Raw genomic sequence first — 23,345 nt, 5'->3', positions numbered from 1 at the left:
TGCCTTTTTAAAATCTATTTTATATTTTTTACGTTTCTATTGTGATTTCCATGACTTAGGGGGGAAGTCAGGGCGATTATTTACGTGACCCTTTCTGTGTTATGGGACTACTGAGGCAAATGAATTAATTTGGTGGCCATAAGTGAGAAATGATGGCATCAGGGCCCCTGAATGTCTGGAGCCCCACGTGACCAGTCATTAGAACGTTGGCACATTTGTTTATAAATAAGTGATACATTGTATCCAGTGTGTGTTCCCAGCTCTCAGTCACAGAGAGGAGCATGGGGAGGAAGGGAGCCAGCTAGGGGAGGGGGGAAGAGCCCAGCCCAGCAGGCAAGGGGGGAGGGGAGCAGCACAGCCCAGCCTGTGTTTATTGCAGCTCCTGCCTGGATTTATGCACAAGGGGGGAGGGCAAAGAAAGAAAGAGAAAAAAAAAGAGGAGAAAGAAAGGAAGGAGGGAGGGGACAGGGAAGCAGAAATAACTGATTTTCTCTTATCTATCTCAGGCTACCTATACTCTGCACTCAGCTGCTAAATCTGGGCCTTGCAAAAAAAAAATTTGCAATACAACCCTGTACTTAATTTTTTTTTTTTTTTTTGTCCCTTCCTGTTGGATGTGGAAAGGGGAAGAGGAGTGCACAGACTCTGGGAAGGATGGTGCATGCTGGGCAGGGTCTCCTGGAAAGCCTGAGGATCTAACCGGCCTCTTGGATTTACCAAAACTGGATCTGCTTTAAGAAAGAGAAATTATCTTAAAAGGAAGCAAGATTAAAAAAAAAAAAAATTTACTGCTGCAAGGAGCCTTCTTTACCCACCGGCGAAGTGGTGCATTGCTGCTTCTGCTGTGGTCACTGGTGCAGATGCCTTGGTATTCTTCTTTTTTTATTTGCTGCTCATTTTGCTTTTTTATTTTTATTTAACTTATTCTATTGTTTTATTTTTTTATGGGACCATCCCGAGGATTATAATCTGTAATTTCAGCAGAGGATGAAAACCGCTGTGACATGTCATTCTGAACGTTGGGGGTTAAAAGTTTGCCTTGTCAACATCACAACAGCTGTTAAAGCAAATTATTTTATTTATTTTTTTATGTCCATCTTTGGCCACTGAGTATAATGTTTAGGCTTGAACATAAGGGGCTGTAGTATTTTTTTTTTTTTTTTTTTTTACTTTTTATTTTTTTTATTTTATTTTTGGGTAAAACGAAAGAGCCGGTGTTTATTTGGCTCGGAACAGAAATGAAGTGAATGCAGAAGATGGATTGGTTTATCCCTTTAACCGTTCATTGTACGCAGTGAAATCGTCAAATTCTAGTTTATTTTCTTTTTTTTTTTAACAAAATATTTCCTTCTTGGAGACAAGACACTGGATTTGGGGATAAAAATGAGCATCAGTTCACCTCCGACCTCGATCGACAGGTACAAAAATAAATTTTTTTATTTATTTTATAATTGCACAATATAGTTATTCCTATAAAATGTTTCCCATGTTCCGCTCAATATTTACATTGAAGCTTATAAAAGGGGATGTCAATTAAAATCTCTACATTATTACATGGTGTGACCGGAACCGTTCAATGATTTGACGTAGCTCCTTATTATATGTGACAGGTTAATTCCTCCCTCTTCTTTAGGGATACAATAATATTAGCCTGGTTATCTAAGCAGGGTTCATTCAAGTGGAAAATCTATTTTTTGTATTTTTTTTTTTTTTTTTTTTATATATATATATTTTCCTACAGTGTTTTGTAAACAAAACAACTGAACAAAGATGGATTTTTTTTTTTTATTTTTTTTTTTAATTTTTTTTTTGTATTAAGATTTTTTTTTTCTTCTTTTTTTAGATGCTGGAAAAATTGCATTTATTTTTTTTTAAATTTTTCAACATTTTGGAAACAGGATAATTAAAAAGCAATATTTGTGTATTTTTATTTTTGTGCATAGAATAATAACAAAATATACATTTATTGGATTTGTGTTCTGGATATATATATATATATATATATATATATATATATATATATATATTATTAACACAACTGGGGAAAAAAACGGGGTTTTTTTTTTTTTTTTACAAGTGTTGGAACTTTTTGGAATGACGGAGGAGGGGAAAAAAGAATAGGGTGTGAAAGTGTTGTGGCTTACCTTTTTGTACTTTTTAAAATCCATTTCCCTAGGCGTCTGAGTGATTATGCAAGCATAATTTACTTTAATACAGGGCAGAGCAAAGAAAAAACGTAATGAATGAATATATTTTTTTCATGGTGATATATAGCCAGAAGTCTCCATTTCCTCACCATCTGTGATTTAGCAGCAGGATGATCTGTGGCCTCCATAAGATCCCTAGATAAGATCCTTCCGTGCATATAACGTAAAAACCCAAATCTCCTATTTCTGTGGCGTGCAAAGCTTGTGTTATCCGGGGTGGGTAATGCGTTTAGAGGGAGCTCTGCTACTAGACCGCCATCAACTTAATCTCGTTTGCGGGGTCTCTACGTATAGATTTTTTTATTTTTAATGACTGGGCCCTGGTTCACTTAAACCAAAGTTGACCTCAATCCATTTTTTTTTTACAGGGAACAATAACTCATTGTCAGCTATTGGGAAGAGGGGTTGTCAATATCAATTTTCTAGGTGTCTCTCTCAGAAAGGTATGGCCTGCTGGGACATGTCCAAGTGCTCAGTAGACCAGGTATTCTGGTTACTTTAATGTGCAGGAAGCCCCCGACTTCACTCAATGCTGTGGTGGCCTCGCCTTCACCTCCCTGTGGGAGAAGGGGCTTTATATTTGCTTTGCTCAGCTGTTTTTCGTATGACCTCTACCTTGGGACTCTGCCTCTACTTTTGGTTGAGTCTTCAATGTTTATGTATCTTGCTGTAAGGCCACATGCACACATTGAATATTTGGTGAGTTTTTTACCCCAGTATTTGTAAGCCAAAACCAGGAGTGGGTGAAAAATCCAGAAGTGGTGCAAATGTTTCTATTATGCTTTTCCTCTGACCGTTCCACTCCTGGTTTTGACTTACAAATACTGGGGTAAAAAACTCACCAAATACTCAATGTGTGCACATGGCCTAATAGTTGAAATTCTCCTTCCATTTGTCAGCTTCCCAACATGTGGTCTCTTTGGGCAGTCAGAAACCACCAAATGTGAACATTCCCTTTTAAATTTTACAGTACTCTACAGAAGACTTATATTGGGTAGCTTAGACGACCCCTTAACACTTTTTCAGTTAGGGCCCCTTTATATTTAGCGATGCACCAGCGATTCCCGAAAACGATACGACCCGGTCAGGATCGCTGGTGCATCGCTAATGAGCTGCCAAACAGGCAGATCTCGCTAGCGATGCAGCAGCGGTCGTTGCTTACCTGTCAGACGCGGCAATAATAACGTCCTCCGCCCCCGTCGCTCGTCAGCACCAGCAGGAAGCCGCCGCCAAGAAACGGCTCAGGATGTTCTCGCGCGATCAGCGATAGCCAGCGGGGGAGCCGGTCGGAGGTAAGTATCACATGTAGCGATATCGCTAGCAATATCGCTGCTGCGTCATAAAATCGGTGACGCTTTAGCGATATTGCTAGTGATATCTCTGTGTGAAGCCCCCTTTACCCTCATGAGATATTTTCATGGGCAGCACGGTGGCTCAGTGGTTAGGGTCCTGGGTTCGAATCCCACCAAGGACAACATCTGCAAGGAGTTTGTATGTTCTCCCCGTGCTTGCGTGGGTTTCCTCCGGGTACTCCGGTTTCCTCCCACATTCCAAAGACATACTGATATGGAATTTAGATTGTGAGCCCCATCAGGGACAGTGATGATAATGTGTGCAAACTGTAAAGCGCTGCGGAATATGTTAGCGCTATATAAAGATTATTATTATAGTTAATTGAGAGAGGTCTCCAGTTCAGAACCTCCATCAGTGAGTGGATGACCATGCCTTCAGTATTTATAACCAACCTTCTCCTTTGGCTGACATCTTGCATCAGAGCAAAGGTTTGGAGACCATCATACCCATTTTGACTGACCTGACTGACCTTTCCACCAGAGTTGTAGACTAAAGCCCCCCGTCACAAGTTTTGTGACGCAACAGCGATCTCACCAGCGAGATCGCTGTGTGTGACACTGACCAGCGACCGGCCCCCCTGCTGGTTATCGCTGATCGTCCTGGAATGGCCAGGACATTTTTTTTTGATCGCTGGTCTCCCGCTGGCCAGCACGCATCGCTGCGTGTGAAAGGCGGGAGATCAGCGATCTGGCACTGGGGACTAAGGTAAACACAGGGTTTCTAAGCGGCGCGCAGCGCTTAGAAACCCGATGTGTACCTTAGTTACCAGCGCGCTGGTGCAGGGAGCTGGTAACCAAGGTACACATTGGGTTTCTAAGTGCCGTGCGCCGCTTAGAAACCCGATGTGTACCTTGGTTACCAGCGCGCTGGTAACTAAGGTACACAGTGGGTAACTAAGCGACGTGCGTCACTTGTTACCCCAGTGTCGCTGGTGCTGATCGCTGGTGAAGCTGTCTGTGTGACAGCTCACCAGCGATCATGTAGCGACACACCAGCGATCCTGACAAGTTCATATCGTTGTCGGGATCGCTGGTGCGTCGCTATGTGTGACGGGGCCCTAAGCCCTGCTGACCCCTTCTTTTCTCTGAGATCTGTTGCCATCGGAGTGATGAAGCCACCAAACACATTTTTTGGCTGACCCTGCCACCAGTGTTTATAACTCAGATCCTTTTTTTGCCAAATGGCGTCAGAGGAAAGTTAGGACACCACCATATATGTTTTTGGCTGATCCTTTCACCAGAGTTGTAGACTTTGCCCCTTGGTTCTTCTGAGATCCGTTGGCATTTGAGTCAGGAAACCACCATACATACTTTTTGGTTGACCCTGTCACCAGTGTTTATAACCAAGTCCCTTATTTTTGACAATGGCTAGCATCAGAGAAAAGTTAGGACACCACCATACACATTTTTGGCTGACCCTTCCACCAGAGTTGTAGACCAAGCCCCTTGTTGAGCCCTTTCCTCTAAGATCTGTTGTCATCAGTCGGAAAACCACCATACACATTTTTTTTTTTTTTTTTTTTGCTGACCCTGCCATATGTGTTTTATAGCTTCTTTTTCCCAACAACTGGTGTCAGAGAAAAGTTGGGACACCACCATACACATTTTTGGTTGACCTTCCATCAGAGTTTTAGGCTAAGTCCCTGCTAGACCCTTTCTTTCTTCAGAGTTCTGTCTTTGAAGGAGTCAGGAAAACACATGAATATTCTTTTGGCTGATCCTGTCACCAGAATTTTAGACTAGACTGCCTCTGATCTTGGCAGACTCGCTCTACAGTCTGTTGTGTATGGAGGTCTCCTGACTTTCCCAGAGAGATGAGGTCAGGGGAGATAAGGATCCAGTATGTCCATTTTCGGACTAGTAATCCTTTTGTTCTTGGTGAGAGAGGCTGCTGTCTGAGGAGTCATGGAGGACTCATTAGATAAGTTGGCCAACTCTCTGATTTTGTCAGGCTCGGCCCACCATCTAATGTGTGGGGGGGTCTCAGGTTTGTCCCCTGAGAGATTATGTTGGTCACATAAGCATCAGGCGGTTGAAATTCAATCTCCTGATCCTTTTGTTCATCGGGAGCATAAGCCGTTTCCAGATAATTTTGGTAGCAACTATCTCATCTAGGAAGAACCGAGCGTTGCGGTATATGGAGGGTTGAGAGCAGTGAGCTGAATAATTGGTAGGTTGAGAGTTATCTAATCAGTGGGGAAAATAAGTATTTGCTGCAGCATTTTGGCTCAGTGGTAAGCATTGCAGCCTTGCAGCGCTGCGTTCCTGGGTTCAAATCCCACCAAGGCCAACATCTGCAAGAGTTTGTATGTTCTCCCCATGTTTGCGTGGCTTTCCTCCGGTTCTCTGGTTTCCTCCCACATTCCAAAGACCTACCGATAGGGATTCTAGATTGTGAGCCCCAATGGGGACAGGCAGCGATGATACTGTATGTAAAGCGCTGTGGAATTAATGGCGCTGTATAAGTGAATAAAATAGATAAATACACTGCCAATCTTTGTAAGTTTTCCCACCTACAAAGAATGGAGCGGTCTGTAATTTTTATCGGTACACTTCACCTGTGAGAGACATTAATCTAAAAACAAAAAAAAACAGAAGATTACATTGTATGATTTTTACATGAAATAATTTGCATTTTATTGCATGAAATAAGTATTTGGTACAATAGAAAAACAGAGCTTAATATTTGGTGCAGAAACCTTTGTTTGCAGGTACAGAGGTCAGATGTTTCCTGTAGTTCTTGACCAAGTTTCCACACACTGCAGCAGGGATTTTGGCTGCCTCCTATATACAGATCTTCTCCAGATATTTCAGGTTTTGGGGTTGTCGCTGGGCAACATGGAGTTTCAGCTCCCTCCAATGATTTTCTTTTGGGTTCAGGTATGGAGACTGGGTAAGCCACTCCAAGACCTTGAAATGCTTCATAGGCTAGGTTCACATTGCGTTACTGCTGTCCGTTCAACGCATAGCTTTGACGGACTGCATTAACGCAACAGTCATATTGTGACCGCGTTCAGCGATCACGCTAGCGCAGCTTCCCTATCTGCTAGCGGTGACAGACCCCCGAATGCTGCAGCTCGTGTCCGAGGGTCCGTCATAGAATGATGCCACATCGCTAACGCATGCCAATTATGGCATGCGTTAGCAATGCGCTCGTCTATTGCAGTCTATGGGTGCATTAATGGATCCGTTACCTAGCGTTAATGCCGCTGTGTAATGGATGCGTTAAACGCTGCCCACAAACGCAATGTGTACCCAGCCTTACGGAGCCACTCCTTAGTTGTCCTGGCTGTGTTTCTGGTTATTGTCTTGCTGGAAGACCCAGCCACGACCCATCTTCAATGGTCTTACTAAGGGAAGGAGTTTGTTGGCCAAAATCTCTCAATACATAACCCCATCCATCCTCCCTTCAATACGGTGCAGTCGTTCTGTCTCCTTTGCAGAGAGCACCCCCAAAGTGTGATGTTTCTCCCACAATATTTTTTTTACATGGATTTATTGGCAGAGCTGCGTCAAAATCCATGTAAAAGAAACTGTGACAGTACCCTCATAAAGTTTTTTACGTAGATTTTGGAGCAGATCTGCTTAAAAATTCACAGCCAAAAAAGTTTAGAATACTCTTTGGTTCAGATTTTGAAACGGATCTGCTCCGAAATTCACGTAAATTTTTTTTTTTTTTTTTTTTTACCAGGGTATTGTCACAGTTTCTTTTACATGGATTTTGACGCAGATCTGCTAATAAATCCATATAAAACATATATATTTCTGTGTGAACGTACCCTTAAAATCCCTTGAGTTTATAGCTCTAGAATGATGGGCTCGCTGTGCAGCTGATATTTTACACACGAGTGCCCATCTCTGGTCCTGGCAGTGATGTGGTACTGTAACACATAAGGTGGAAGATATTAATATTTGATAACCCTTTCCCCTCTGGTTTCTTGTATTATGGAGCTCCTGACAATTGGTGCCTTTGTTCTGCTTTGTAAAGGCAGATTGCAGCACAGGTCGTTACCGTTTGAAAAAACACCTAGCAGTGGGTCGCCGGGCGGACTCCGAACAATAACATTGTATTTAGAAAGTGGATTCATGGGAGATGGTGCTGATGCCAAGGATTAGTGGCCCAGGGACAGTGTATGTTGTCAGCACAGACCCAACACGGTGTAGTTCTCTGGCGCAGTCTAACTCTCACCGGCATTGTCATGTTTTATAGGACTTTGAATATTTTATGAAGCCATATAATACGAGCTTAGGTAGCCAGTATGGCTTCAAGGAAATAAACAAGCATCCGGGGTTACTCATGGTCATCACCGCCATATTCTCTGATGCCAGTATTGCCACCGTGTTCTTGTGTGCTAGTATTGCAGTCTCTCTAGTGCCGCCCAGGCCGCATCGCTCTCTGGAGCCGCCCAGGCCCCCACATCTTTGCTGGTCGCCATTTTCTTGGGTTTGAGGAATTGCTCCCCATCTTCTCTCATTTATGTGACATTCACACGTTTTTAGAACTATCGAAAAGGTCATGGTAGCCCTCCAAATGTCATGGAGATACACCAGAACTTGGCGTTTGAGGGGTGTCCTGACCACATACACACTAAACGACCTTGAGTTACCCTAGAGTAGGCCAGGCTCGTATAAAACATTACAGTAGTGTATTTCAAGGGATTGTCCAAATTTAGAAGATATGCCTGATTTCTTCCAGAAACTAGGCCACACCTGTCCATAGACACTGTTCCTATTCCCTATTAAAGTAAATGGGGTTGAGCTGCAATACAGCACAAAAACCGTGGAGCTGTGTGGTGCTGTTTGGAAGAATGCTGACATGTCTTTCCCAACCTTCTACATGTCAATTATTTTGTACCCCAGCTGCCAGTGGACCCACAGATAGTGTTATGTGAGGGGTATGGTGGCAGGATAACGTGGAACATATCAGTTCATAGTAACCAATCACAGAGCAGCTTTCATTTTTCAGGCGTAGAATATGAATTGAAAGCTGCGATTTTATTGGTTACTATGAGCAACAAAGACCATTTTCATAAATGAGGCCTACGTGACCTGTTGAATCCTGCCACCATAGCCCTCACATATTGCTCGCCAAAACGGCTACACTGTGAATGCATCCTATGGCACTCTTAAGGCAAATTTACAGAACCATACAAAACATCAGCCCAGTCATACCAGGGCGACAGTTTGTGTGGAAAACTGAATTGTGCCACTGACTATTATTTTTAATTTTTATTTTGATAATTTGCTGCGTTAAAGGGATTCTTTGGAAAAACATGGCCGCTTTCAGAATTGGCGCTACACATCTCCACAGGTTGCGTGTGGTATTGCAGCTCAGCTCCCTTCACTTCAATGAGCTGTTATACCACGCACAACCTGTAGACAGGCGGTAGCACTGTTTGTTGAAGCAGCCACTTTTTTTTAAAAATTTCTGGACACCCTATTTAAATCGATCACTGGAAGGCACTCCCTGCACCCTAACCGTGACGGTAAGCTGTCTGCCGTTTTTTAAAATCTCGGAATGCACTGTGTTCAGAAAATTCGGAAACGCTAGAAAGTGTTGTTGAGGGAGGATGATTGGGGGTAGTCATCAAGAAAATAAGTGCATAATTAGGGTCAGGGTGGGCTTGTAGCGCTGCTGATTTTTTTCCCCAGTCCCATTAAAGTGGTTTCCATTTTAAGCCTTCTCTTTCCTGTTTATTTCGGAGCTTCCCGAGAAGGAGATAGAACTGGATTTCAAAGAAAACAGTAGGGTCGCCTTAAAAATAACTCTCAGTGGGTAAGCCCCAGCACAATGAGCCGCGCTTCCTGCCGCACAATCTGATCGATTTGACACATATCCTCATAGACTTTTCATGGAGGCAAGTTTTCTCCAATATAGTTTTCGTTCACAAACCCAAAACATAACCACCAGCCCTAAAAATTTCACCTGTTATTTTTCTTTTTTTTTTTTTTCCACTTTGTCAGTCGTAGCCTTCACTAGCACCACTCTAGCTCTGTGAAGGTAACTACAGAGTCATAAATCCGTGCTTCAGTAGTATCGCTTTAGCTCTGTGCAGGTACCTACAGAGTGATAAATCTGTGGCTCAGTAGTACCTCTCTAGTCCTGTGCAGGTACCTACAGAGTTATAAATCTGTGGCTCAGTAGTACCTCTCTAGTCCTGTGCAGGTACCTACAGAGTTATAAATCTGTGGCTCAGTAGTACCTCTCTAGTCCTGTGCAGGTACCTACAGAGTGATAAATCTGTGACTCAGTAGTACCTCTCTAGTCCTGTGCAGGTACCTACAGAGTGATAAATCTGTGGCTCAGTAGTACCTCTCTAGTCCTGTGCAGGTACCTACAGAGTGATAAATCTGTGGCTCAGTAGTACCTCTCTAGTCCTGTGCAGGTACCTACAGAGTGATAAATCTGTGGCTCAGTAGTACCTCTCTAGTCCTGTGCAGGTACCTACAGAGTTATAAATCTGTGGCTCAGTAGTACCTCTCTAGTCCTGTGCAGGTACTGAGGTACCTACAGAGTGATAAATCTGTGGCTCAGTAGTACCTCTCTAGTCCTGTGCAGGTACCTACAGAGTGATAAATCTGTGGCTCAGTAGTACCTCTCCAGTCCTGTGCAGGTACCTACAGAGTAATAAATCTGTGGTTCAGTAGTACCTCTCTAGTCCTGTGCAGGTACCTACAGAGTAATAAATCTGTGGTTCAGTAGTACCTCTCTAGTCCTGTGCAGGTACCTACAGAGTAATAAATCTGTGGCTCAGTAGTACCTCTCTAGTCCTGTGCAGGTACCTACAGAGTGATAAATCTGTGGCTCAGTAGTACCTCTCTAGTCCTGTGCAGGTACCTACAGAGTTATAAATCTGTGGTTCAGTAGTACCTCTCCAGTCCTGTGCAGGTACATACAGAGTAATAAATCTGTGGTTCAGTAGTGCCTCTCTAGTCCTGTGCAGGTACCTACAGAGTTATAAATCTGTGGTTCAGTAGTACCTCTCCAGTCCTGTGCAGGTACCTACAGAGTAATAAATCTGTGGTTCAGTAGTACCTCTCTAGTCCTGTGCAGGTATATACAGAGTGATAAATTGAATTGGCGGTGCGATAGTACAGTCATATAAGTTCCCTCATAAAGCTCCGTCTGTAGTAAGAGAATATATGAATGTACTGAGGCACTCAACGCGGCCTGTCACACTGCCACTGGAGTATTAAAATCATATAACGCACCGGCTGTGCTTCCGTACGGCTGACTCATCCCTTTCCTTTTTTCCTGGATGAATCTGTGTATTTTTTTAATGTAACTTCATTTTGGTGCCAGACACCCCTGGGATGGCTGCCGTCAGCCGGGGCCTGGTTATTTTTCTGCATGGTAGGGCATGCGTTTCTCATTGTCTGACGGGTGTAATTGTTTTCTGAAATTGTAAGGCTGGAGAGCAGCTGCATTCTCTGACTGTTATGGGTATAGACTTCTCTTTTTAGGGGCACTTCTGGCCTTTAAATTTGCTTTTCTCCAGCTGCCTGTCGCTGTAATACTCCCCTGTCTAATAGGAACATTCTGCCGGCATGGTTTCTGTCACAGAGCTTGCACTCTATTTAGGTAGAGGATCAACTCTAATTCTGGGTCCTCTGGAAAGTCCCTGGTTATGTTATGGGAAAGGTCCATGTAGTTGTATACACGGGACGGTCTGTCATGGAGGGCCGCTGTATGAGAACGCCCTGTCTGAGAGATTTCTCCCTTTTGTAATCATCTCCTCAGCTGCTTCCTGTCAGCCTTCCCTCATGCATATTCTCGCATCCCCAGATTCAGAGTTGCCATCGTTTCTGGGAAAGTTTTGTCACAATCAGTATAACCATCATTATTCACACACTCAGCTTTCTTGGACTTTTGAATAGCTAATAGCATTTGGAAAAACTTGGCAGCAAACTTTCGTCCCTTAGTGAAAGATTGAAAGAATATTAAAGGGATACTATTCTAATTTTCATAGATGATATTGTCGGATAGTGCTAGTAAAAATCAAGCACTTTTGCTATTTACTGTGTGTGTGTGTGTATGTGTGTGTGTGTATATATATATATATATATATAATCTGTGTGTATGTATCAAGCCACGCCCACTCCACATAGCCCCGTCCATTGGCAGCTGGAGAGCAGAGTTGCAGAGGGAAAGTGAGGGACACGGGTGGAGAGTGGAGCTGCAAAGGAGAGCGGGACACGGATATAGAGCAGAATGACGCATGGAGAGCGGGCTTTGGAAGAATAGTGGGGCTGCAGAGGGATAGAGCGGGACACGGATGGAGAGCGGGGCTGCGGAGGGATAGTGTCATGATCCAGACCAGGTTTTGAGTCCTGTCTTTCCATGTCTGGGGGGTCTGGTCATTTCAGGGGTTAACTTTTCTCAGCCTCAGTCAGGTTTCAGCTTTGCTTTTTAGCTCCGCTGCATCCTGCAGGCGGTGTCAGCTATAATTTTGCCTTCGGCGTGTGTATCTGGCTATGGTATATCCTGATTTGTCCTACTGTGATCCCTGACTTGCCCCCCGTGTCTGTTTATTCCCTCTGTCTGTCCTGACTCAGTGTTTGCCTGTAAGTTTGTTGACTGCCTGGTTTTGACGTGGCTTGTGTTCGGACTTGCTTCTGTCTTTTGTCTTATCCGCTATTGACCGTTACTGTTTCCCTGGCTTGTTTCTGATCACATGTACTGCTGTGACCTCTGTTACTTCTGCTCCTAACTGTTTCTGACTTGGCTCATCTGACCACTCTTTCGTCACCTGGTGGTGCTTGTGTTGCTACGCTGTGTGTGCAACCTCTTTTCCCTCACCAGCACTCCCTGTTGGAGGTTTTGCTATACTGCACTGCAGTAGCATGACATTATAGCTGACTTATACATTTAAGGGGACTTTGCTTTTTTTTTTTTTTTTTTTTTTTTTTTCTTCCCCCGATCATGGATCTGCTTTGTAACTTGGTGGATCAAGTGTCCAATCTGACCCAAATGATGCAGGATTTGTCAGTGGAACATAGGGCTCTTGCTTCTTCTCACAACCAATTCTAGCGAGAGCTTACTCACTGTTAAATCTTTTCAGGGTTCAATGACTAAATCAACTGTTTGGCAATCTAACCCCACTGATGTGTCCTTACACTCTCCTGCACCTATGGTCAGGCTCCCTGATACTTTCTTTGGTGAGTAGGAGAGGTTTCTTGCATTCAGAGAAAGTTGTAAGCTATTTTTCTCCCTTAGACCCAGATCCTTTGGGGATAATTATTTCATTGCTCTTGAAGGGGCTGCTAACCTGGGCTTTTTCTTTACCTGCTTCAGGGGCGGACACAGACTGTAGTGGACCCCTGTGCAAGAAATTTTTCGCCCCCCCCCCCCGCCCTTCATAGGGCAACAAAGTTATTTGTTATCTAATATTGAGGCTATGCAGGGCTGGCTATATCTGTAGGGTGCTGCTGGGCTGTATTTATTATTTGCCAGTTGCAGCCTCCAAATTATATATACAGGCCAGCACAGCCTCCAAATAACATATATAGCCCACTAGCCCAGCATTGCCTCTAGGTGTTAATATATACAGCCCAGCACAGCCTCCAAATAAAATATGGTATACAGCCCAGCATAGCCTCCAGTTAATATATACAGTCCAGCAACAGCCTTCAGGTAATATATACAGAACCCAGCACAGACTCCAGATAATATATACATCCCAGCACAGACACCAGGTAATATATACATCCCAGCACAGACTCCAGGTAATATATACAGCCCAGCACAGCCACCAGTTAATATATACAGCCCAGCACAGCCTTCAGGTAATATATATATATATATATATACAGCCCACCACAGCCTCCAGGTGATATATACAGCCCAGCATAGCCTCCACTCCAGGTAATATATACAGCCCAGCACAGCCTTCAGTTAATATATACAGCCCAGCACAGCCTCCAGTTAATATATACAGCCCAGCACAGCCTTCACGTAATATATACAGCCCACCACGGCCTCCAGGTAATATATACAGCCCAGCATAGCCTCTAAATAACATATATAGCCCAAGACAGCCTCCAGGTAATATATATAGGCACCCCCGTTTCACTTTGTTTCATAATGCACTCCCCCATATGCGGTCTACTTTTGGAATAGTGCTTCTCGCCCTATGTGGCCCCCCCAGTTTATGCTGCTTCTCCCCCTATGTGGGCCGCCCGATTCATGTTTCTTCTCCCCCCATGAGCTGCCCCGTTCATGAGCAGCAATGCTTCTCCCCATGGGCCCCCCATTCATGAGCAGCCAAGGCCATGCTTCTCCCCAGGCCAGCCAGGCCATGCTTTTCCCCAGGCCAGGGGCCCCCCCATTCATGAGCAGCCAGGTGATGCTTCTCCCCAGGCCAGGGGCCCGCCATTCATGAGCAGCCAGGCCATGCTACAAGCTCTCCCCAGGCCAGGGCCCCCCACATTCATGAGCAGCCAGGCCATGCTTCAGTTCTCCCCCAGGACGGAGACACCCAAAAATCATGCCTGCCTCGGTCCCAGTTCCTCATTCCTGCTCAGCTCTGGTACTCTTACCTGGAGCAGGCAGAGCAGGCCAGACCAAGAGGAGAGAAGGAAAGAAATAAAGAAAGGGGAAAGAAAGAACAGAGAGAGAAAAAAGAGAGGGAAAGACAGAACAGAGAATGAGAAAGCAACAGAGAGATTCTATAAAGATACTATAGCAGCCCGGCTCCTATTGTAATGCCCACCTGAGTCTCCCGGTGAATGGCGTATCCTGATCCGCTCACATGGCCGGCATCCCTGATTCCAAGGCGATCCTGCTGTCTGTGATGTCGGAGGAGGACATGGTGATGGATCTGAAGCTTTCCTGGTTCCGTCACAATCTCCTCATGAAATTACCTCATTTCCGGTCAGCTTCCAGCACATAACTGCCAGTGGAACGTCATGTGCGAGTTTTAAAGTGCTCCTCGGGGCTCTGCCGTGTACTCCTGTGTCTGTGGGAAAAGCCCACATTGTATACCTCGTACACACTTGGCTCCGCTCCGTACATCCAGTACACATATGGCTCCACTCCGTACACACACGGCTTGGCATACCCCATACACATGCGGCTCCGCTCCGTACACCAAGTACACACACGACTCCGCTCCTTACACCTCGTACACGTGCGGCTCCGCTCCATACACACACGACTCTGTTCCGTACGCCCCATACACGAGCTTCTCCACTCCGTACATCTTGTACACGCGCGGCTCCGCGCCGTACACCTCGTACACGCGCCGCGCTGTACACCTCGTACACGCGCGGCGCCGCGCCGTACAACATGCGGCGCCGCGCCGTACACCTCGTACAACGCGCCGCGCCATACACCTCGTACACGCGCGGCTCCGCTGCATCCACACTGTAAATCCCTCCTGACCCCACACAGAAACTTTACCTCATCCAGCACCCTCCATGACAACCAGCACAGCAGAGTGCAGACAGACAGAGACAGACACGGCCCCTGATCATGTGACCCCCTGACTCCTCCCCTCTCACAGGTCCTGTGCGCACAGAGCACACACAGCTGAGCCGCATAGACAGGAGGCCCCTGATCATGTGACCCCTGACTACTCCCCGCGCACAGAACACACACAGCCGAGCCACATTATTTCAGGCTGCGGTGCATCTATCTGGGACAGCGAGCATGGCGTCAGGTGGATGGGGGGCATGGCGTGGCAGCTCAGTGCAATGCGGGACGGTTGGAGCCATGAATTAGCCATGCGGTGCTGGCGGGGCCCCCTCTCCCCGTGGGCCCCCGTTCAATGAACGGGCTGCACAGGCGGTAGGTCCGCCCCTGACCTGCTTCTGCCCCTGAATGTACATCTGTGGACAGGTTCTTTCAGGCTTTAGAACTGATTTATGATGAACCAGACCAGGTCAGGGTAGCAGAGGACATGATCATGGGTCTCTCCCAGCGTAAACTCAATGCTGAACGGTATTGTTCTGAGTTTAGACAGTGGTCTACTGAGGTGTCTTGGGATGACTCTGCTTTGAGATGCCAGTTCAAGAGAGGACTTTCTGATCATCTCAAGGATTCGCTGGCCCTCCATCCGCCACCCAGTTCCCTGGAGGAGGCGGCCATGACCCAGGCCATTCGTATGGACCAGAGGTTGTGGGAGAGAGGAATTATCCAGCATGAGATTCCTGTATTGCCTGCCAAGTCTGAGGTGATGCCATTCACGGAGACTATGGAGGTTGATGCCACCAACTTCAAGGAGAAAGAGAGGAAGTGACGACGTGATGGGAAATTATGTTTTTATAGTGGAGATCTGGGACATTGGAAGGACTGCCCCTTTTGTCCATCAAATAACAAGCTGCCGAATCTGGGTGATTGTCGAGGAGGTCACCCAGACTTTCAGGTACCACTTTCACCATTTCCAAAAGTTTTGTTAGAGGTGGAACTGTGTTATGGAGGTGGTTTCGCATCCACTTCAGCTTTTGTGGACTGTGGATCTTCCATGAACTTCATTGACTCTATTCTGCTGTCCAAGTTTAAAGTTAGGGACAGTTAGGCTAGAGACTCCCATCCATATCATTGCCATTGATAAGACATCGTTGGCTCAAAATGTTATGTTTGTCTCAGAGGAGTTCCTCCTCAAGGTGGGTTCCTTGCACCAGGAACAAATTTGAATAATCTTCCTGCGGGACTGGTGTTGGGGTTCCCCTGGTTACAGAGGCATAATCCTGTTATAGACTGGGGATCTTGTGATATTGTTAAATGGGGTCCTGATTGTTCCAATGTGTAACAACCCTGCTGGCATCCCTGCATGGTCTCCCATCCCCCGCGCACCAACTTACTTTCTGCGTCAAGCCATGCTGTGAATTCTGTCTGTTGCCAGCTCTGTGCCTCTGCTCTCCATGTTTCCTGACTGTGTGTGTATAGGGGGGCGGCGCCTGAACTCTCTGGTTCTTATGCAGTCAGGGTGCACCTGGGTAATCTGTCCCTGACCAATCACCTGGAGCCCTTGACTATTTAGTTTCCCCGCTCCCACTGAAACATTGCCTGTGCAATGTCTAAACTCAGCTCCTTGCTGCTGAGCCAGCCAGGCCCTGTCCTATGTATTGCCTTCGCTGAAGGCTCTTAGTCTGTATTCCTGTGTCTCGGTACCTTGCCTAGCATTTCTCTGTCCGCCTGCCAGGAGGCAGAATATCCTGGTCCTTGTGTCTTTGTCACTGTCTCTCTGTCTGAACTTTTGTCTATCAGTCTCCCTTTCTCCTTGTCCGTGGCTCCCTTCCTTGCTGTGTCTTTCCTTGTGTCCTCCCTGTCTGTGCATCTGCACTCTCTCACAGCTTTGTCTGTGCATCTGCACTCTCTCACAGCTTTGTCTGTGCATCTGCACTCTCTCACAGCTTTGTCTGTGCATCTGCACTCTCTCACAGCTTTGTCTGTGCATCTGCACTCTCTCACAGCTTTGTCTGTGCATCTGCACTCTCTCACAGCTTTGTCTGTGCATCTGCACTCTCTCACAGCTTTGTCTGTGCATCTGCACTCTCTCACAGCTTTGTCTGTGCATCTGCACTCTCTCACAGCTTTGTCTGTGCATCTGCACTCTCTCACAGCTTTGTCTGTGCATCTGCACTCTCTCACAGCTTTGTCTGTGCATCTGCACTCTCTCACAGCTTTGTCTGTGCATCTGCACTCTCTCACAGCTTTGTCTGTGCATCTGCACTCTCTCGCAGCTTTGTCTGTGCATCTGCACTCTCGCAGCTTTGTCTGTGCATCTGCACACTCGCAGCTTTGTCTGTGCATCTGCACTCTAGCCGCTCTGTCTGCACGGCTCCTGCTGCCGCTGCAGAACCTCTTTCTGCAGCTTCTCTCTCCACTCCTGCCTTTACCTGCGCCTCCTGTGTGAACAGGTCCAAACCTGTTCCTTCTTATTTCACTCTTGCCTGCCTGCATCCATACCTGCACCTCCTGTGTGAACAAGTCCAAACCTGTTCCTTCATATTCCACTCTTGCCTGCCTGCATCCATACCTGCACCTCCTGTGTGAACAGGTCCAAACCTGTTCCTTCATATTCCACTCCTGCCTGCCTGCATCCATACCTGCACCTCCTGTGTGAACAGGTCCAGACTTGTTCCTTCATATTCCACGCCTGCCTGCATCCATACCTGCACCTCCTGTGTGAACAGGTCCCTACCTATTCCTTCTCAAGCCGTGCCCGCCTGTCCTGTGTCTCAAGCCGTGCCCGCCTGTCCTGTGTCTCAAGCCATGCCCGCCTGTCCTGTGTCTCAAGCCGTGCCCGCCTGTCCTGTGTCTCAAGCCGTGCCTGTTTGCCCAGAGTCTCCAAGCCACGCCTGCTTGCCCTGTATCTGTCGTACCTTCTTGCCCTGTTTCTCAGTCTGCCTGTCAGTCACATCTGTCCAAGTGGCTTGTCTCCAAGTGGGATCAGCAGCCACAGCCAGACACCACCCTGGAGTGGCACCCGACTATCTGCCGCACAAGCCTGACCTCACCATCAGAGGCTCCAGTGAAGACCAAGGTAGCTGTCGCAGTCACGCCCCTTCCAGGGTAGTCTGGTCTGTGGCACAGTGGCGCCACAACCCACGGCTCGCGCCATTCAGCCAAGGCGCGAGCGTGACACAATGTTTGTCTTTCTGCTGAGTACCTGAAGGACTTTGGGGATGTGTTCTCCAGAAAAGAGGCTGAGGTCTTGCCACCACATCTTTCTTATGATTGTACCATTAATCTTCTTCTGGGTTCTAAATTGCCCAAAGCCCGTTTGTACAGTCTTTCTTGTCCGGAATGTACCGCTATGAAAAACGATATCTCTGATAGTCTACGCAAAGGTGACATCCGTCCCTCTGTCTCACCTGTGGCCGCTGGATTCCTTTTTTTGTCAAGAAAAAAGATGGTTTACGCCTGTGCCTTGATTTCCAGGAGCTAAATAAAATTACAGTGAGAAATACCCACCCTCTCCCACTCATTCCTGATCTCTATCACCAATTGTCAGGGGCTAAGTGGTTTTTCGAACTTGATCTCAGGGGAGCATATAACCTTATCCGCATTCGGGAAGGGGATGAGTGGAAAACGGCATTTCTCAACTCCGAGGGTCTGTTTGAAAATTTGGTCATGCCCTTGGTCCTAGGAATGCGCCCGCAGTGTCTCAGAACTTCATGAATGTTTTTTTTCTGATTTTTATCGGTTGTTTTATAGTTGTATACCTGGATGATAGACTTGTTTTCTCATTTTAATTTTTCTATAACTTTTTTGCCTGGTTCCAAGAATGTCAAGGCGGATGCAGTTTTGATCAGATATCACCCCCCCAAACCTACTTCCTCCATTCTTCAGCATGGGGTGGTTGTTGCTGGGGTATCCTCTGAATTGGAGCGTGAAATTCGGGAGGCTTAAGCCCCCATCACACATGAGTCACAATTTTTGTGACGCAACAGCGATCTCACCAGCGAGATCGCTATGTGTGACTCTGACCAGCGACCGGCCCCACTGCCGGTATCGCTGATCGTTGTTGGAATGCCCTGGACATTTCTTTGATCGCTGGTCTCCCGCTGGCCAGCACGCATCGCTTCGTGTGACAGGCGGGAGACCAGCGATTAGCGATCAGCGCGCTGGTAACTAAGGTAAACATCGGGATTCTAAGCAGCGCGCGTCACTTAGAATCCCGATGTGTACCTTAGTTACCAGCGCGCTGATGCAGGGAGCTGTTAACCAAGGTACACATTGGGTTTCTAAGTGACGCGTGCTTCTTAGAATCCCGATGTGTACCTTAGTTACCAGCTCCCTGCATCAGGAGCTGGTAACTAATGTGCACAGCGACGCCAGGTGCTCGGCGTCGCTGGTGCTGATCACTGGTAAAGCTGACAGCTCACCAGCGATCATGTAGTGACTCGCCAGCGATCCTGACAAGTTGATATCGTTGTCGGGATTGCTGGTGAGTCGCTATGTGTGACTTGGCCCTCAGTCTCTTGCTCCTCCATCTTTGCCTGATAATAAGCTTTGTCCCGGTTCAGTACCAGTTGATTGTTTTCCGGGAGTTCCTTGATTCTGCTCTCAGTGGGCACCCTGGGATCTTTGGCCACCTGGAAAGCCATTGCTAGGATGTTTTGGTGTTCCTCCATGACCTCTGGTGTCGCTAGGTTTGTGTCTGTTTGTGATACCTGTGCCCGTGCTAAGAGCTCCCATAACCGGCCGGCCGGGAAATTGGTACCATTGCCAATTCCCGATAGACCTTGGACTCATTTGTCCATGGATTTTATCACTGCTCCAATGGCAAAATTGTTATCTGGGTTGTGGTTGACAGATTCAGTAAAAAGGCGCATTTTGAACCTTTGACAGGATTGGCTAATGCAGAAACACTATCTAAGTTGTTTGTTGAGCATGTTGTATGGCTGCATGGCGTGCCTTTGAGTGTGGTTTCTGATAGAGGGGTACAATTTGTGCCCAAATTTTGGAGGGAAATTTGTAAAAGATTGGGTATTTGCTTGATCTTCTCCTCTGCCTACCATTCCGAGACCAACAGTCAGACGGAGAGGACCAATCAATCACTTGAACAGGTTTTGCTGTGTCTTGCTACGTCACAGCAGGTTGATTGGTGTTCTTCATCACCCGTGGCTGAGTTTGCATTTAACAATTGGATTAACCAGTCCACTGGCACCACTCCTTTTTTTTTTTTTTTTTCTTCTGGAACAATGGTTTTCACCCTCATTTTGGCTAATTTTCTAGACTGGATGCAGGATGTCCAAGGGCTGATATGGCAGTTCAACGGTTGGGGGAGGTGTGGAGGGAGGTCCAGAAGAACATTGGGGAGGCTCATGGCAAACATAAACATTTTGCTGATAAGGGATGGTCTGTAGGACTTATGTTCCTGGTGGGAGATAAAGTGTGGTTGTCTTTCAAGAACATTCGTCTAAAGCCCCCGTTACACACTGCGATATCGCTAGCAATATCACTGTAAAGTCACCGATTTTGTGACGTTGCAGCGATATTACTAGCAATATCGCTGCATGTGATACTTACCTCCGACCGGCTCCCCCGCTGGTTATCGCTGATCGCGCGAGAAGCTGCTGGACCATTCCTCGTCGTCCACTTCCTGCGGTGCTTCCTGCTGTGACGACGAGCGACGCGTGGAGCCAGGCGGCAGGACGCAGGATCGCCGCGTCTGACAGGTAAGTAGCGATCCCCGTCCCCTGCGATGTCGCTGGTGAGATCTGCCTGTGTGGCAGCTCACTAGCGACCACCCAGCGATTCACCAGCGATCCTGACCGCGTCATGTCGCTGGTCGGGATCTCTGGTGAGTCGCTAGGTGTAACCGGTACCCTAAAGGTACTGTCACACTTAGCGATGTACCAGCGATCCCTACCAGCGATATGATGCGGTCAGGACGCTGTTACATCGCTAAGTGGTCGCTAGTGAGCTGCCACACAGGCAGATCTCACCAGCTACATCGCTGGGGACGGGGGTCGCTATTTACCTGTCACACTAGGCGATCCTGCGTCCTCCCGCCCGCGTCCACGCGTCGCTCGTCTCTCCGCAGGAAGCTGACGACGAGAAACAGTCCTGGACGTTCTCGTGCGATCAGCGATAACCAGCGGGAGAGCCGGTCGTAGGTAAGTATCAGACACAGCGATATCGCTAGCAATATCGCTATAACGTCACAAGTTATAGCGATATTGCTAGCGATATCGCTTAGTGTGATAGTACCTTAAGGCTGTGTGCCCACAATGCGATTTTTAAGCGTTTTTGCCGCGATTTTCAGCGCGAAAACGCTGCGAAAACATTTAAAAATCGTGTACAGAACGCACCCCATGCATTCCTATGGCATTCCGCACATGCTGTGCTAATGCTGCGCTTTTTTCCGCGGCGGAAACGCATCGCGGAAAAAATCGCAGCATGATCATTCTTGTGTGGAATTGCAAAGAATTGCCGCGATTCCGCACCCATAGGAATGCATGAGAATCGCTTACTTCCCGCATGTGGCTATGCCCACCATGCGGGAAGTTAAGCGTCTCATGTGCGGTTGGTACCCACGGTGTGGAGGAGAGGAGACTGTCCTCCAGGCCCTGGGTACCATACCCCTGTAAAAAAAAAAAAAAGAATAAAAAATCGGGGTATATTTACCTTCAGACGTCCCGCGCTGCATTCCCGGCCTAAGCGTTCCCCGTAATGCCTTGCGGCAAGGTCCTGTGATTACTTAGTCTCGCGTGACTCTCGCGAGATAGCTATAGTAACGCGAGACCAACGTCATCACAGGTCTCGCAAGGCATTACTGGGAACGCTGATGCCCGGGATGGCAGCGCGGGACGTCGGAAGGTAAATATACCCCGATTTTTTTTATTTTTTTAATCATTTTTAACATTTTATCTTTTACTATTGATGCCGCATAGGCAGCCTCAATAGTAAAAAGCTGGTCACACTTGTCAAACACTATGTTTGATGAGTGTGACCAACCTGTCAATCACTTTCCAAGCGATGCTTCAAATCGCTTGGCAAGTGCTTGAGAAAATCGCGGCAAAATCGCGAACAGAATCGCGGTGAAATCGCGCTGAAAAAATGCGCAATTTCTGGGAAGGAGTCCGGTTTTCATTGTGCGTTTTAACACGCAACGTGGGCACATAGCCTAAATGTTCCTTCTGCTAATCTAGGTCCCAGGTGTACTGGGCCTTACAAAATCAATGAGGTTGTCAATCCAGTTGCCTTTCGCTTATGCCTTCCTTCGTCGCTTCGAATCCCTAATGTGTTCCATAAGTCCCTCCTGAAGTCACTTGTAACATCCTCTGCTGGGTCCCCGTCCCCTCCGCCTCCTGTCTCTTTCGATGGTCAGACTGAGTATGAAGTATAACGTATTGTGGATTCTCGCATCGTCCGTAGTTCACTTCAGTATTTGATCCATTGGAGGGGTTATGGTCTTGAGGATCGATCTTAGGTCCCGGCGCGATCTGTCCATGCTGATCGATTGGTTTGGGCGTTTCATACATGTTATCCTGGGAAGCCTGGGGGTCTGGTGCCGCCCTCCCCCCCCCCCCCCCCCTGAAAGGAGAGTGCTGTCACGATCCAGACCAGGTTTTGAGTCCTGTCTTTCCATGTCCGTCATGGTCTGCTCATTTCAGGGGTTAACTTTTGTCAGCCTCAGTCTGGTTTCATTTTTGCTGTTTAGCTCCGCTGCATCCTCCAGGCAGTGTCAGCTATAGTTCTACCTTCAGTGTGTGTATCTGACGCTGGTATATCCTGATTTCTTACTGTGATCCCTGACTTGCCCCATGTCGGTTTATTCCCTCTGTCTGTCCTGACTCAGTGTTTGCCTGTAAGTTTGTTGACTCCCTGGTTTTGACTTGGCTTGCATTTGGACTTGCTTCTGTCTTTTGTCTTATTCGCTTCCAATCGTTGCTGTTCCTCTGGCTTGTTTCTGACCCCGTGTACTGCTGTGACCTCTGGTACTTCTGCTCCTGACTGTTTCTGACTCGTCTCGTCTGACCACTCTTTCGCCACCTGGTGGCACTTATGTTGCTGCTCAGTGTTGCTACGCTGTGTGTGTAACCTCTCCTCCCTCACCACCACCCCCTGGTGGAGGTTGCGCTATACTGCACTGCAGTAGCATGACAGAGCGGGGCTGCAGAGGGAGGGAGCAGGACGGCGAGTGGAAAGCGGGGCTGCGGAAGTAGAGAGGGTGATGGCGGATGGAGATCGGGGCTGTTAAGGAAGAGAGCGGGACCCACAGTTAGTTACTATGCCAGGGCAACGCCGGGCTCTTCAGCTAGTTAAAATTTATAACCATTCGTTGCATATTAACATTTGTCTTTTTGTTTACAGTTTGTTGCTAAGGAA

The 23,345-nt window shown here is 47.1% G+C and overlaps 1 protein-coding gene across 5 annotated transcripts in view; it reads left to right on the top strand.

The window, feature by feature from the left end:
- The first annotated feature begins 298 nt into the window (after positions 1-298).
- The window catches only part of ARHGEF11 (Rho guanine nucleotide exchange factor 11), a 173,290-nt gene continuing 150,243 nt past the window's right edge, over positions 299-23,345 (top strand). For 2 of the 5 annotated variants that reach the window (XM_073567075.1, XM_073567073.1), the window contains exon 1: positions 299-1,418. In XM_073567075.1, coding sequence (XP_073423176.1) covers positions 1,384-1,418 — 35 coding nt within the window. In that variant the 5' untranslated portion in view covers positions 299-1,383. The remainder of the gene's footprint in view (positions 1,419-23,345) is intronic. The other 3 variants (XM_073567074.1, XM_073567076.1, XM_073567077.1) reach the window with 3 other exon arrangements.

This window comes from Dendrobates tinctorius, unplaced genomic scaffold (assembly GCF_039654945.1).
Source record: "Dendrobates tinctorius isolate UK_male_01 unplaced genomic scaffold, ASM3965494v1 ptg000019l, whole genome shotgun sequence".
NCBI classification, from domain to species: Eukaryota; Metazoa; Chordata; class Amphibia; order Anura; family Dendrobatidae; genus Dendrobates; species Dendrobates tinctorius.
Note: the sequence above shows the minus strand (reverse complement) of the source record. Positions and strands in the feature narration are given on the sequence as shown.